A 16403-nucleotide genomic window follows, 5' to 3' on the forward strand; every position below is an offset into this window, starting at 1 on the left:
TTTTACCTTCAATGCTGGCATGCACTGTGCTCTCAGGGCCTGGTGATGCCAACCAAGATAGTTCTAAGAAAAGAAGATTAAAATTTTTTTCTGGACTGTGCCTGAGACTCACTCTGTATCCCTCATTCAGGGAAGACCTGAAACCTTTATTTAAAGTGCCAATCCACCAATCAAAGTAAAGCTAAATGGGGGGAAAAAATCACAACTCTGCTCCTGCAATTAGCCCACACCCTTTTATTTCATGCAAGGACATTGGCCCAGTAGAGTCTCATTATTTTTAATTGTAACTCAACCCCTGTATTTATTCAGAGAACTTGATTGCAGAGAAGACACTGAAGGAATAATAAACATAAACTCTGAAGACAATGGTTTTGGTGAGCTGGGGGAAATATATGTAAAATAGGGGCAAAATAAACCCTTATTTGTTTTGTGCAGGTTTTTATCTTCAGGTAAAGTTAGTGACCAAGTGCTAGTATTCTCACTTTCATGTTTGTTGTGGTAAAAGTAACGCTCCTCCCTTCTCCCAACATACACACAATCTAGAAGGAAACACTAAAATAACTTTCTGGGTTTAGAAGCGAGGATGAAAATATTAGATGGATAATGAATATGTTATGATTTTTTCCTCAGAATTTCCTAGATATTTTCGTATCTGAAGATTATAGACTAGAGATAGCCAAACTTTTGCAAGAAATTTCAGTTGGACCTGCTGAAATAATCACCTCAGGTAAACTTTTAGTGCATATTCTTTGGGAGGAGGGAGACATAAATCAGGACATTCTCCATGAACCAATCAAGTCCACGGGCACTACTCTCAGTTCACTCTTTAGATAGAACAATTTTCAGGCATTTAGTATCAAGCCAGGTTAGTAAGTCATATTCATGTCACTTAAAAGGCCAACATCAACATGAATGGAGTTTTCTCTGTGAACAAATAAGCATGTCTTAGATATGGATTGAACTTTAGCTGCTTTTGTTATTTCTCTGCCCCTCTTTGTCTTTCCAAAGATATGATTTCAGATGTGGTAGGGATAAACATTTAAGATTAGTTTCTTGAGAAAGGATGAGTAAGTATACTCCTTAGGGAAGTAGAAATCTTGCAAATTACAGGGAACATTTAGGAAGCTGGTATTTTAGGAGAAAGATTTCTTCATACCTAAGTTAGGCCTAACAGCTTCAAATAGTGTTATCTAAGAAGCTGTCCCTGAAAAACTCCATTTCCCATTGATAAGAGAATTATTTTAGGGGGCAAGGAAATAAAGATTGTGAATATGTTTTGTAAATAACAAAATGTTAATGAAATGATAAGTATTATTTTTGGTCTCTCGTCTCTCTCTCGCTGTCTTTACTCCAGCTGTGGTGCTTGATCAAGTCCGTTAATCTCTCTGAGCTCCACTTTCTTCCTCTGTAATATAAGAATAATCATTTACTACCTACCATAGGCTTATTTTGAAGATTTGGTGAAACGATCAAGACACAACAGCTGCCATACAGTGGGTGCTTAATAAATAGGTTGATTGTCCTTTGTGTAGGAGAAACTACATGAAACATGTGACCATGAAGACATAGTGTGTGTTCGTGTGTTATAGGAGAAGTTTTGGTGGTTAGGTCCATGAGCTCCAAGGATGTAGAGGAGGGACCTGATGGAAGGCATTTCCTCTTCATGGAAGTTGTTGCTAAACCTATGGGATTAAGTTTCCTAGTTGACAGCTAAACGGGGAAATGTGTGTGTGTGTGTACGTGTCTTTTATGGTTTATGAGCGTGATCATAATTTTGGTAGCACTCACATGTTCTGCCTTACTCTTAAGCCAAATATCCAATACATCATAAGTAATGTTGCTTTTACCTTTTTAAAACATCCTTCATAGTCAGTCCTGGGGTTGTTGTCTTCTAGATGTTTGCCCATTAGTTTCTTTTTCCTTCAGTTTCCTGCATACCAACACCAAATTTATCTTCCTAAAATATTGGTTTCAGCATTTCACTGCCACACTCAAAAACATTTAAAGTATCCCTAAGGCTATAACGTAAAATCCACCCTCTGTAACTAGACAGTCAAATTAACATTTTAATTCACCTTCCAATCATATCTCCCACTTTATGTGAGACACATGGGTATAATAATAATGATTGTTGTAATCAGTTGAAGTTAGTCTCATTTTGTATCCAGTACAGTTTTTTATTTTTGGCTTACGTTACTGGGAAAGTTAGTAAATATTCCTAATATATGCTATGCAAAATGTTTTAATTACAAAAAATCTGGAAATTATTATGAGTATATGAATGCATTTCTGATAGTGATTATAGGTTTTAAGGAAGTAATTACAGCTGATGGAAAGTATGTAATGTTGGTCAAGACAGTACCTATATAAAGAACAACCAGAGTCCCAATTTAAAAAATTCTGTGTCCAGCAAAAATAAAAAACCTCAGAATAACAGAAAATCTGAACACCTGAGGGGACACATGCCACAGAAAAAGTTATAAAGAAAAATCTAGAGAAAGAAGACCCTGTGGACAATGTTAATAATTATAGTAGCTGAGAGCACAGCTGTTTAAATCCCCTCTGTCACACTGATCATGCGACACTGGGTGAGCTACTCAACTCGAATATATATAATATTTTCATATAGTAATTTCATCTGTGAAGTGTGGTATACCATAGGACAGCATTAATTCCATTTAATTTAAATAGAATACTGAACAGAATACTAAAATAGAATATAGTGCTTAGCATGCTCTCTGATATGGAGAAAATGTTCAACGACCATGAGTTATTCTTCTTCTTGAAGTAAAGAAACATATATGCTGAAAATATGCTTCATATTGAACTGTGGGCCTTGGTGTGGCTGTTCCAGCCACGAGTGGGAACTGTAACAATTAACTAAAATGTATAGAAATGATTTTGTATGTTGATTCCATGTGACAAAATATGAACTTTGATTTTTGCTTTGTTTTTACATATTGTCCTTTCAACCTTCTACTCTAGCCAGAATTATTTAGTCATTCTCTCCAGTTATGCCCTGGTTTTTCTCTTCCTGCGTTTTGGATGAAACTTCCTCTCTGCCGAGACTCTTTTCTCATCTCTTCACAACTTGTTTTTAAAGTTCTACTCAAATTTTACCTCTTCTGTGACTCCTTCCCCCACCATTCCATTCCTCTGTGATTTTCTCTTCCCTGAATTCCAAATAATTGTCAGTCACTTGTCAGTTGTTCGTACACTACATGGTGACTGTTTGTTGTATACACTTCACATTTTACTTTGCATGTGGGCCTCTAAATTTTGGGTATGGTTTTCATGTCTTTTCAACCATATAAAACATTCCTGTGAGAACAGAAATCATCCATTCTACTATGTTGCACCTTTTGGTTCTATGTACATTATAATAGGTAATATTTGGATAGTATTTACCATGAGAAGGCATTATTTTAGAGTTTTACATGTATTAATTTATTTAATTCTCGTAAGAACTTTATGAAGAAGATACTCTTCTCCCCTTTCTATATATGATGAAACTGATCTATAGAGAGATGAATTGCCCGAAGTGACAATCAAATAAGTGGTGAAACCAGAATGTGGACACTTGCTTCTTATGCACTATGCTAAAATGAATCAATCATCCATGGCAGATGACATGGACCAATCATTTCAAATACAGAGAAGTACAACACACCTGTCTGTAAGGAATTTATCAAGTATTTAATCAAAGAAGAGAGATACACAAAAATAGTTAATAAAACATATAACAAACCAACAATAATTTAGTTAAAAAGCACACATAATATCAAAAAGCATAGCCCCACATGGATTAACTGCTAAAATAAGAATGCTACAGAACAGTGATTCTCAGTCAGGGATGATTTTACCCCTCAGGGAAATGTCTAGGGGGTCAGGGGGTATTTTTGGTTGTCACAATTTGTAGCAGGGAATGGGGAAGGAGGGATTTGCTATTGGCATCTAGTGAGTAGAGGCCAGAGATGCTGCTAAATATCCTACAATGAACAGCATAGGCCCCTCCACCTGACCAAAAAAATTTATCAAGCCCCAAATGTCAACAGTGGTGAGGTTGGGAAACCCTGCTGTAGAAGATTGCTATAAAATTTTTGAGGTTGGAGAAATACTTTGGGACTTTGGGGTCTGGTATGAGGAGAATAGATTCATGCTGAGCCTTGAAAGAAGGATAAGCTTTGATAATATGCTCAGTCAATAGCTGGTGACTGAGTGAACTGTCAAATATTAAGTGTTCCAGGGAAAGAATCTGATGGAGTGTCAGGCATTAGACTTTAGTGGAAGGAAACAAAGGCAGAGGGTATTATCACGTCAGGGAAGGCCAATTTTTAAAGCTGATTTTGTATGTTGAATAATAAAAGCAATAATAAAGGGTTTATGGATCTTACACTAAAGTCTACAGTATATAATATTAATAGCTTATTTTACATGTACACACTGCTATATGTAGAATGGATGGCCGACAAGGACCTACTGTATAGCACAGGGAATTCTGCTCAATATTATGTAACAACATAAATGGGAAAAGAATTTGAAAAAGAATAGGTACATGTATATGTGTAACTGAATCAGTTTGCTGTACACCCCAAACTAACACAACATTGTTAATCAACTATGCTCCAATGTAAAATAAAAAGTTAAAAAAATAAAAAATTATTATACGAATAGCTTATTTTTATCAACCACCATTTACCATGCACTAGGCGCTGTGCTTTATATTCCTTATCTTAAATCATCTTCATTAATCACCTCATGAGATAAGTACTGTGAAAACTGGACTTTAGAAAAGGTACTATGTCCTTCAGAGTTAATAAGTAGCATGACTGGAGTCAATCTCCAAAGACCATGCTCCTGACTGCTAGGCCACCCATATTGATTGCTAGTGCTTAGTGTTTTATAAGGCTCATTGTCATGCTGGTTTAGGCTAATGTTTATAACTGATTTTTAATTTTTACAAAATTTGGATAATAAATTTTTGTGAAATCTATTGATACATTATTACCATATAGTTCTACAGCATAGGAGTCAAATTTGAATTATTTTTGCTTGCTAATAGTCAAAGTTGTTTTGAAAACTGCAAAATATTAGAAAATAGTATTTTTGTTGGATTCTGTTTGTTTCATAATTAAGAACAATAACCAGAAAAATAAGGTGACTATGATAATGATTGTATAAATAAAAAAGAGAAACAAATTAGACAGAATTTTACTACCTTACCGTTTTTATTTTTTTCTCTTACAGTACTTATTCATGTTAAATTCATATTTATCATAGTTATGATTGTAGTGTAAGTATAATTTTGTATTGGGCTTTATGCTTTATATTAATATGTAGGTATAAATACTGTATTTTAAGTTGCTTGGGTAATAGCTTCTCAAATTGGTGCTTAAGACTCCTTTTTTTAAATGTATTTATTTATTTTTTTATTTTTGGCTGCATTGGGTCTTCATTGCTACACGTGGCCTCTCTCTAGTTGTGGTGGGCGGGGGCTACTCTTCTTTGTGGTCCGCGGGCTTCTCATTGTGGTGAATTCTCTTGTTGCGGAGCATGGGCTCTAGGTGCATTGACTTCAGTAGTTGTGGCATCGGGCTTAGTTGCTCTGTGGCATGTGGGATCTTCCTGGACCCGGGCTCGAACACGTGTCCCCTGCATTGGCAGGCGGATTCTTAACCACTCCGCCACCAGGGAAGTCCCAAGACTCCTACTTTTTGACTTTTGATTGTTTCTAATTTTTCACTATAAATATTTTAATAATTTATATTTTAATTATTTTCTTAGTATAATTTACCAGAATAGGATTACTAGTTAAAAGTATGCATTCTTTTATGACTCTTGTTAAGTATTGCTGAATTATCCAAGTTTATATGTTATCAGTAATTTATGTATACCAGTTCACTTGCCAGAATTTGTTCATCTAATTAATTTTTCCCCATAGCTTAATAGGCATAAAGCCTATTTATTTCATCATAAATATTTATGATGAAATAAATAAAATATTTCATCTTTTTTTGAGGTATAATTGACACATAACTTTATACTAGTTTCAGGTGTACAATATAGTGATTCAATATTTGTTTATATTGTGAAATAATCCCTGCAATAAGTCTAGTTATCTGTCACCATACATGGTTACAATGTATTTTTTTTCTTGTGATGATAACTTGGGGTTTTGATTTATATTTCTTTGATCATTATCAAGGTGAAATATTTTCCTCCTGTATTTATTTTCTAACTATACTTCTACTTTATGTAAATTGTTCATGTATTTGCTTATTAGCCACAAGGAAATTGATATTCTTATCAATTTGTGTTTTATATATATATCGCTGAGCATATATTATGAAACTCTTATATAACATACAAATTAATCTCTTGCCATGTTTGATGTAAACTTTTTGATAGACATTTAAAAAATATTTGTTAAAATGCCTTCCATGTAAAGAGTTTATATTTTATAGTAATTTCTCACATAGTATGTTTCATATATACTTATTGGAGTCAGGTTGAGCTCATTTTCTGCCCCACTTTCCTTTCTTTGCATGGTGGATTCCAAAGTCACATACTTAGAAACTCTGATGATGAACAAATTTGTCATTAGTCCTTTACAAACAAAGGAATTTGTGACAGAAATATGTGTAATGGGTACAGTAGTTCTTGGTAGATTGTCAAGTAACACACCCACTTGCTTTGTATGTTAAAAATGGTGATTCATTTGTATTTTTCTGGATTATTATCTGCCAGTTGATACCCATTATAAGCCACTTCAGAAGAACTTTTGGAAGAATGAGAGTTGACCACAAACCAATACAGTGACTTCATGTCTACACACAGTGACCCTACAAGATGGCATAAAGTTAGTTTTATAGTAGAAGTGGTGTTTTGTTTTTACCCTACCCAGGAGAAGCTTCTTGCATACATAATTGGAAAGCAAGGCAGGAAGCATGTCTTGTGCTAGTTACTTAACTGCTGAGTTTGTTAAAGAGCATTTATTAAAGGCTCACTATGAACAGACTACATATTAAATTTAATGATGGTAAAGAAAGACACTCAAGCTCCTTTTTTTCAAAAGTGTTACAGTCTAGGGCTTCCCTGGTGGCGCAGTGGTTGAGAGTCCGCCTGTCGATGCAGGGGACATGGGTTCGTGCCCTGGTCCGGGAAGATCCCACATGCCGCGGAGCGGCTGGGCCCGTGAGCCACGGCCGCTGAGCCTGTGCGTCCAGAGACTGTGCTCCTCAATGGGAGAGGCCACAACAGTGAGAGGCCCGCGTATCGCAAAAAAAAAAAAAAGTGTTACAGTCTAGTTGAAGAAACCCTACATAACGTTGATACATGAGCTGACGTGAGCCTTATTATGAAAAATCTTATGTTGAAGAAGATAGGACACAAAGTGCTTAGCTGATGAAAATGTGGGCTTTGGGGTTAGTGTGGTTAGGTTGGGATAGAGATTCATGACTTTCTAGCTGTGTGTCTTGGGCAAGTTACTTCAGCATTCTATGCCTCAGTTACTTCATCTGTAACAGAGTATAAATAAAGAAATCTACATAGAGTAAATAAAATAATGTCTAAGGTACTTAGAACAGTGTCTGGTACACTGAAAACATGAAGTTAATGCAAATTATTATAGATTTAGCACAAATGCTAAAGGGATGTCAAATAAAGAGTTTATTAGAATGGGAGAGGCTTAATCATAGAAACGCTTTTGCAGAAAGTGAGTTTTACAACCAGGGTTGCAGATAAAGAATATAGAAGATAAGGTGAAAGATGCTTCCATATTGAAGGAATGACTTATGAAAAGAAAGGAACTGGTTGCATGATGGTGAAAGAAAATGTTGAGGTCAAATGATACTAGGGAATCTAGTGAAAAATGTATCCGATTAGTAGGATGTGATGTGATCATGATGCCAAACATACTGAACCTTAGTTTTTCTTTTTGGAAGACTAATATGGTAATAAATGCCTAGGACAGTGAAGAAATTAGTTTCTCTTCTTTTGTAAGTTACTTATAACCAAAGTATGGTATCATGAAAAAGAAAATTTTATCTCAGCTTTTGAATTTTTTTGGTCCCCATAATGTAAAAATCTGATATTTGGATACATACATTAAGAAAAATTCAAAGTTTATGAAAATAATAGATTATATTTGCTAAGTCTTTTCTATGTTCTAGATCCTGGCCATTTATTTCATTTCCTCTGTACAACAGCTCCATCAGGCAGGTACTATTATTACTGTTAATGTTTTATAGATTAGAAAATGAGTTGAGTCAATTTAAGTAATTTGCCCCAAGTCACACAACTAGTAAGTAGCACTCTGAATTCAACCCAGATCTTTCTGACACTGGAGTCAAATTGCACCAAAAGATTAAAAATTCCTCAATGGAAAGGAGCTGAATATTAAAAAGGAATAATTATTAATTGGATGATTGAATTTTATTGCAACTTAAATGAGAGGTTAAAATTGCTCCCTTACCCATTTAACAGGCTGAGCATCTAATGTGTACCAGGCATTGTTCTAGGCATTGAGATTTGAAAGAGAACAAAACAGACAAAAAACCCTCAGAGAGCTCACCTATTAGTGGGGGAAACTGTCAATAAACACAGTAAGTAGGTTAAATATGTAGTATGATAAGTGCCAAGGGGAAAACATTAAGTAGGAAAGAAACATAGGGATTGTTGAAGGGTATGTGTTGAAATTTTAGGTACGGTGGCCATGGGAGGTTTCAGTGTAAAGATGTCATCTGGGAAAGAAGTGAGAGAGAAGGCCATATGGATATTTGGGAAAAGTGTATTCCAGGCAGAAGAAATAGCCAGTGCACAGAGAGATGGTTCCATTGGTGTTTAAAAACAAGTAATGGAGGCTAGGTTTGGTTGGAAAGGATTGAATGAGAAAAAATCATAGAAGGTGAAATCATGGAGGATCTCATAGTTCATGGTAAAGACTTTGGCTTTTACTCTGAGTGAAGAAGGAAATCATTGGGGTTAGAACAGAGGAAGAACATGTTCTGATAACATCTTTATAGGACTATTTTGGCTGTGTTCTGTAGCCTGAAGGGAGCCAAAGGCAGAAGCATAGTATAGGTTAGGAGCGATTGCAATAATCCAGGTGAGAGATGATGGCAGCTTGGGCTACAATAGTAACAGTTGAAGTGGCTGGACTCTGGATATTTTTCAAGGTAACTCTGGTAGGATTTACTGCTAGAGTATATGTAGGGGTGAGAGAATGAAAGGAATCAGCAAGGGTGGCGTAATATTTATCTAGTGCATTTAATTCAAGGGTTATTTATCTTTAAATGTAGCTATTTGGAACATGTTCAAGAACTCAGAAGTGAGCAAAAAATTCTCTTCAAAGCCACTAAAACAGAGAGCACATAGTCCTAAAGCCAATGTGCTTATAAGAGATTTTTCTTAGTTCCTTTTTTGTTCTTATTTGAGTTATAGTTCAAATAAATATCATCATTTTATTATTTTCAGATCATAAGAAAATAAGAAAGGAAAGAGAAATACTTCTAAATTTAGAAACACATAGTCACCAGAAATAATAGCTGAGACTAAGAACAAAGGTAGAAACAAACAAAACAAAAACATAAAAATCAGACAGGCTGAGGATGCTTTATACAGAATATCATGTTTCTCACTGTCTTAGAAGCCCCTCTTAAAATAGAAAAGGGAGTTTTAAATGATCATCGTGTCATTAAAATCAGGTTACATTATGTTTTTATCTTTTAGTCTAGGAAGCAGAGAGGTAAAATTATAGAGTTTGCCTCTAAAATGATGAAATGTGTTGGAATTCCTTACCCTTATCAGTTTCTAGGGTGAGCACAGTGAATTCTGATAGATATACACAGCTCTGGTAGTCTCGAATTATGATCTCCTTTCCTTCCCTGGACAGCGGGCTTAACAAACCATAAGACAGTGTAAAGACCCTTTTTTCTTCCCTTTCTTTTAAAACTGGAGCATAGAGCAAGCCCCATTAATGAATTACCTTTTTTTTTCTGAGACCCTTCTTGACACATTTCAAAGGCCTGTAGGTGCTCCCAAAGCTCTCAATAAGCCCCAAAGACCCCTGAAACCAAATTCTTTCAAATATTTCAGCTTTAGGTCAATAAGTAGAGTAAAAAGCCACACAAAATTTCAACTCAAGATACTTCTAATTTCAAAGCTTGTCTTTCCAGGCCTCTGCAGCTTGCCATCTGTAGTTCTACCTCTCCTGCCAATGACCATAGGCCATAGTGTTGCACTGTCTGCCCTAAGCAGGGTAGGGAGGAGGACAGGGGCTCTGGCAGCATTTTCTGCCTTGGACTGGGATGTGGCTTCTTCTTCCTGTTCTTCTTTAGTCAAGCTATCTACACTGCTCTGAATTCATAATATGGGCTTTCGCTGCTTCTCCATATTTCTCCATTTTCTTCTCTGCTTTCTAGAACTCATTTTAAGTAAGCTGGAGCGAGTGAAATAGTAGTGGGTCAACTGCAAACTTCATTTATCTGAAATTCACATACGTGGAATAGCTCATTCTCTGATAACCCTCACAAATGGAGCATTATTGGTTATACAGTGTATATGAAGACATGTTTCACATGATTATTTCTTTCAAATTTAATTTTATCATTGAGAAGTAAATTTTAACCATTTCTAGAGAGAGATGGATTAAAGTAATGACGGAGGAATCTTATTGTGACTCTGAGACACTGCATTTCACAGCGTCACATTTAATGATACATCATTAAAAAAAAATCCTGACCATGTGAGTCCCAGGGATGAAGAGTTTGGAGGATTTTACTGAATTTTAGATAGAGGAAGGTAATGTTGGGTTGATGTAAAAATATAAGACTCTAAACCAACTGGACTGCAAATGTAAGAACAACTTCTCCCAGAAAGCAGCCAGGATTTCTCATTCAGGCAAGAGGAAGATCCTGTCACTTTCCTACTGTTGTCTCAGCATTTCTGGCTGAAACACAGAAGTGCAGAGAGGTACAAAACTGTAAGCAAAAATAATAGAGGAAGTACACATGATGAAGCACATGTATTTGCTCTTTAAACCAGAAAGATGTGATTATCTCTTGACTGGTAGCTGTGCTTTCCAGGATATAATAAAATCTAGCATAGAATAGGGGGGAAGTGAATGCTATCTGTTAGGGTCTACTTTTACTCTATTCCTGGTATTTTCCCTATATTATTACATTTATTCCTCATAAGAACCCCCGGAGGCAGGTATTATTATGAGCGCTAATGTTTAGATATGGAAATGAGCATCAAGGAGCTTTAACTATTTGCTCAAGGCCATGCAGGCAAATAGTAGAGTCAAATTTCCAATTTAGTCTGGGTCCAAAAGTCCACAGCTCTTCCGCTGTAGACATGTAGCTCAACCTTACAGGGTTCAATATTTGTTGAATAAATGACTTAGTGAATAAATAAACTAATATCTTTCACTCTGGCCACTCCAGACAGATCTACCTGAAATGAAGGGGCAGCACAGATCTGTCCTTACTCAAGGTGTAAGAGGCAAGATCCTTAACCTTCTGTATTGTGTCTAAGGACACTCAAGTCTTCTCTCATATTTTCTGAGATATACGTGAAATTGGATTGATCTTCATGTTGTGATGGGGGAAGATGGGATAGAAATAAGAAAGTAACATTTATTAAATGTCTGCTAAATAATAGACAATGGACATTTTTTCTATGTTATTTCACGAAATTCTCTTATAAGCTTTATAAAGAAGCCTTATTGTCCCCATCTTTAGAGATGATAATACAGGCTTTGAGAGGTTAAGGAACTTGTCAAAAATATATATCTGATAAGCATATCAGAATTTGAATTCAGGTCAGTATCACTCCAAGATCTGTACATTGCTGGGTTTTGTTTTTGTTTGTTTGTATATTTGATTTACAATATTATATTAGTTTCAAGTGTTCAGTATTGTTATTCAGTATTTTTATAGATTATACTCCATTAAAAGTTATTACAAGATAATGGTTATAAATTCTTTGTTCTGTACAATATATCCTTGCTGCTTATCTATTTTATACATAGTAGTTCATATCTCTTAATACCATACTCCTAATTTGCTCCTGTCCTTCCCTTTCCCCTTTGGTAACCACTAGCTTGTCTTCTCTGTCTGTGAAACTGTTTCTGTTTTGCATATAATTTATTTGTATTATTTTTGAGATTCCACATATAAGTGATATCCTACAGTATTTGTCTTTCTCTGTCTGACTTATTTCGCTAAGCATAGTAGTCTCTAGGTCCAGCCGCATTGCTGCAAATGGCAGAATTTTATTCTTTTTCATGGCTCAGTAATATTCCACTGTATATATATATTATATCTTCTTTATCCATTCATTTGTTGTTGGGTACTTTGGTTGCTTCCATATCTTGGCTACTGTAAATAGTACCTCTATGAATATTGGGGTGCATATATCTTTTCAAATTAGTGTTTTCATTTGTTTCCAGATATATACACAGTAGTGGAACTGCTGAATCATATGATAGTGCTGTTTTAGTTTTTTGAGGAACCTCCATACTGTTTTACATAGTGGTTGTACTAATTTATATTCCCACCAAAAGTATACAAGGGTTACCGTTTTTCCAGATCCTCTCCAACATTTGTTATTTGTAGGCTTTTTGATGATAGCCATTCTGACAGCTATGAGGTGATATCTCATTGTAGTTTTGATTTGCATTTCTCTGATAATTAGAGATGTTGAGCATCTTTTCATGTGCCTGTTAGCCATTTGTATGTCTTCTTTGGGAAAATATCTATGCAGGTCTTCTGCCTATTTTTTAACTGAGTTGTTTGTTTTTTTGATACTGAGTTGTATAAGCTGTTTACATACATGCTGTTTACCCTATATCACACTGTCCTTAAGTAGGAAACTGAATCTGAATGGATTATATTAATCAGCATTATTTACTTTGAGCTTTGAAGTGCTTTGAATATGTTATATATTAATTCATAATATTATTTCACAATATTAATTCATAGTAGTTAAAACAGAAGGAAGCTTAGACACATTTGACTCAATTACTCTCATTTTGGTTATGGGATCTTGTACATTAAAACAAAACAAAACAAAAAGACAATCTTCTACCTAAACCCTGGAATTGTAAGTTATGGTGTAAGTGCTCTGTAAGTGTGTATGTTGTGTCACCATGCTGCTTTTTTAGATAGTATCTCCTTACTCGTTTCTTAGCTAAATTTCGCCATTTGTGCCAATCCTTCAAAGGCAAGAAAACTTACTGATTTGTTTTGGAAGAGCTGGGCAGAACTGGCAGTCTCTGATTAAAGGCCTAAACCAACTTGGAAAAAAATCACATTATTTTCAATTCACATTTCTGCCTGATAGGCAATGTCTGAAGTGTGTCTATGGAGGTAATTACCAGGGAAAATATAGGCTAGAAAAACCAAGAAACAGTGGACTATCTTTCCTCCAAAAACCAAAGAAATGAATCAACAGAAAGTAAATCGGTAGAGTCAGCATACCTTAAATTTTAGGGTTTCCATTTAAGAGACCAGTAAAACTGGAGAAGCATTTTAAAGAGTATGATCAAAAACTTTTTGTGAGATAAATATATATTAAGGAATTAGAAAATGTAAATTTGCCAAGCAGTTTCATTTCTCCAGATGATTCTTATAGATATGTAGCTGTTAATGATGATTGTAAATGATATAAGACAATAATAATGAATATTAATGAGGTCTTGCAATGTGCTGGACATATAGTAAGCATTGAACATGCATTATGCCATTTAAAGCTTAAGTTCTCTCATACTGTCATTCTGAATGGTAACTATAACCAATGTTAAGGTGCAATTGTTCCCTTTAACAGGGCAAGCATCCCTCCTTACTTCCCTTACATCTGTCTGTCTTCACTCATGTATGTTACCTGCCTTGCCTGGGTAGGCATTTTGGCTTTTGAAGCCTGCTCTAAACCTTAAGTACTTTTCACTGCAGCATGCAGGATGACTTTGGCTAAATTGACTTTCCACTTTCTCATTCAGCTTATGATGTAATGGGACTTACACTGTTATAAGTTGTAAGAACAAAATGTGCTTCTTACTTAATGAAAGCGAAATAGGAACAGATGTATTTTCAGGCCTCATGGAGATGGAATGTCATCCAATACCTTGTAATTGCTCTGGTATCCAGCAGCTTCACAACTCAGCAGGCACTGCAGCTTTCTCTTCTGGTAGCTGTGACATCTTACAGAAACATAGCTGTTCTCTGCTGCTTTTCATGATCCAGCTAACTAGGTTTACTAACTGCCTCTTCCTAAGTCTCTAAATTTCCTAAGAGAGAGGACATGACTGATTTAACTAGTCACCATTACATATAGGAACTCTGAACTGGGCAGGACTTTTGAGTCAGGGCAACTCATAGACAGTTGGCCAGAAAAAGTACCCATCCCTAGTCCAATAAGTTGTGTCCATGGAGGTATGGTGAAAGTTATGAAGCATGACTAAGGAAATTTTAGAAGGGGAAGTGGGTCTGGCAGGCATTTTGAAGCTACCAGAAGGGCTTATGACTGTCAGATACCTTTCTTGGCCTGTTCTGTATAAGCTTCTTGACACAATGGTAATATTAAAAACAGTCAAAACCAAACTATTTTATTAATTTATAACAAGCAGCAGAGCTCTCTCTGGTCAGACTATTCATGATCACTTTACTATTGCTCCATAGAAAGACCTATATCAAAAGCTAAATCATAATCACATAATTCTTTGTGAACATAAGGTTAGCTGGCAAAAGACTAAGTTAGTCTGGCACATATAGCTAACAAAATGGTGGATTTGTCACTAGACCTGGAATACATGGAGTTGCTTAGCCACAACCTCCTGCATCTTTCCCATTAGAGATGGCCTTACAAATTGTTTGTAATTTTGAAGATTGACTGGGAAGAGCTCCTTCAGTAGGTGATGTTGGCTAGACACTACCGGTGTTTGTGGCTTGCCTTTTTCTTTTTTTAAAAATATAAATTTATTTATTTATTTTTGGCTGTGTTGGGTCTTCATCACTGTGCACAGGCTTTCTCTAGTTGCAGTGAGCGGGGGCTACTCTTCGTTATGGTGTGTGTGCTTCTCATTGAAGTAGCTTCTCTTGTTGTGGAACATGGGCTCTAGGCATGCGGGCTTCAGTAATTGTGGCATGTGGGCTCAGTAGTTGTGGCACACGGGCTTAGTTGCTCCACGGATTGTGGAATCTTCCCAGACCAGGGCTTGATCCCGTATCCCCTGCATTGGCAGGTGGATTCTTAACCACTGCGCCACCAGGGAAGTCCCTGTGACTTGCCTTTTTCTAATTTATTTAATTTTTTAAAATTTCTAGCTGAAGAATTATTAATATTTTTCAAAATGAGAATACTTTATTTTAATTTTTATTGTAAAAAATAATATATGACTTTTTTTTGTCCTTCCAGTCATAAGCCCTTGCCTAGGTGAGACTCTACTCTGGTCATTCACTGTGCCATCGTGGTGGAGAGGCCAGAGGTGCAGTGGTCCATGTGCAAATTATCATGCCCCAAGACTGTGATGTGACTGAGCCAAGGCTGGCATTCTAGGGTCTTCCAGGAATAATATGGCCAATGTGGAGTTCCTGGAGTACATGGAGCAGAATCTGTGCTGAAGGGAGAGGCCCATTAACATTTTCTCATCCACATCCAGTCCACAGGACTACACATTCTCAGAGTATGGTCTGGAGATACCCAGGGGTCCCAAGATCATTTTGGGCATCCTGAATTCAAAACTTTCAAAGATAATAGTTCTAAGATGTTATCTGCCCTTTTCCCTCTCGTTCTCTTCTCTCACAAGTGCATGGTGGAGTTTTCCAGAGGCTACATGATGGATGATATAACAGAGGGAATGCAGAAATAGATAGGAGAATCTCCCTATCTTCTATGAAGTCAGACATTAAAGAGATTTACAAATATGTAAAAAACAATTTCATTATTTCTTTCTAAAATTTTGTTTTGAGAAATGTAGTGACTTTTCATATAAATTTTTTTGTTTATGTTAGCATGTAATTGGTTTGTTATTGTTATTCCAAAATAGTTAATAAATAAATATCAAAAAATTCTAATTTTAACCCACAAAGCCCTTTGGGGTCTTCAATAATTTTTAAGAGGAGTCCTGACATGGAAAAGACCCCTGTTATAGGCTTCTTTTTTTTTAAACCATTACTGTAATTTAAAAACTGGAAAAAAGCCCCATATATTTCCATTATATGATCCTAATTCTGTAAAATTGTAGACACATAGATGCATAGGGAAAAGACTGGAAAGAAATACACAGAAACAGTGATCATTTTTGTTAGGAAAATGGATGATTTAATATTTGAAAATATCTGTCTTTTCAAAAGTTCTACAATAAATGTGAATTCTTTTATTATTAAGATAAAATGATACATTTA

At 35.7% G+C, this 16403-nt stretch overlaps 1 protein-coding gene across 1 annotated transcript in view; it reads right to left on the bottom strand.

The window, feature by feature from the left end:
- Nucleotides 1-16403, bottom strand: part of AMBN (ameloblastin) — a 39170-nt gene that overhangs the window by 11740 nt on the left and 11027 nt on the right. The window contains exon 2 of the mRNA XM_049708905.1: nt 7-63. Coding sequence (XP_049564862.1) covers nt 7-63 — 57 coding nt within the window. The remainder of the gene's footprint in view (nt 1-6; nt 64-16403) is intronic.

Source organism: Orcinus orca, chromosome 4, assembly GCF_937001465.1.
Source record: "Orcinus orca chromosome 4, mOrcOrc1.1, whole genome shotgun sequence".
NCBI lineage: Eukaryota > Metazoa > Chordata > Mammalia > Artiodactyla > Delphinidae > Orcinus > Orcinus orca.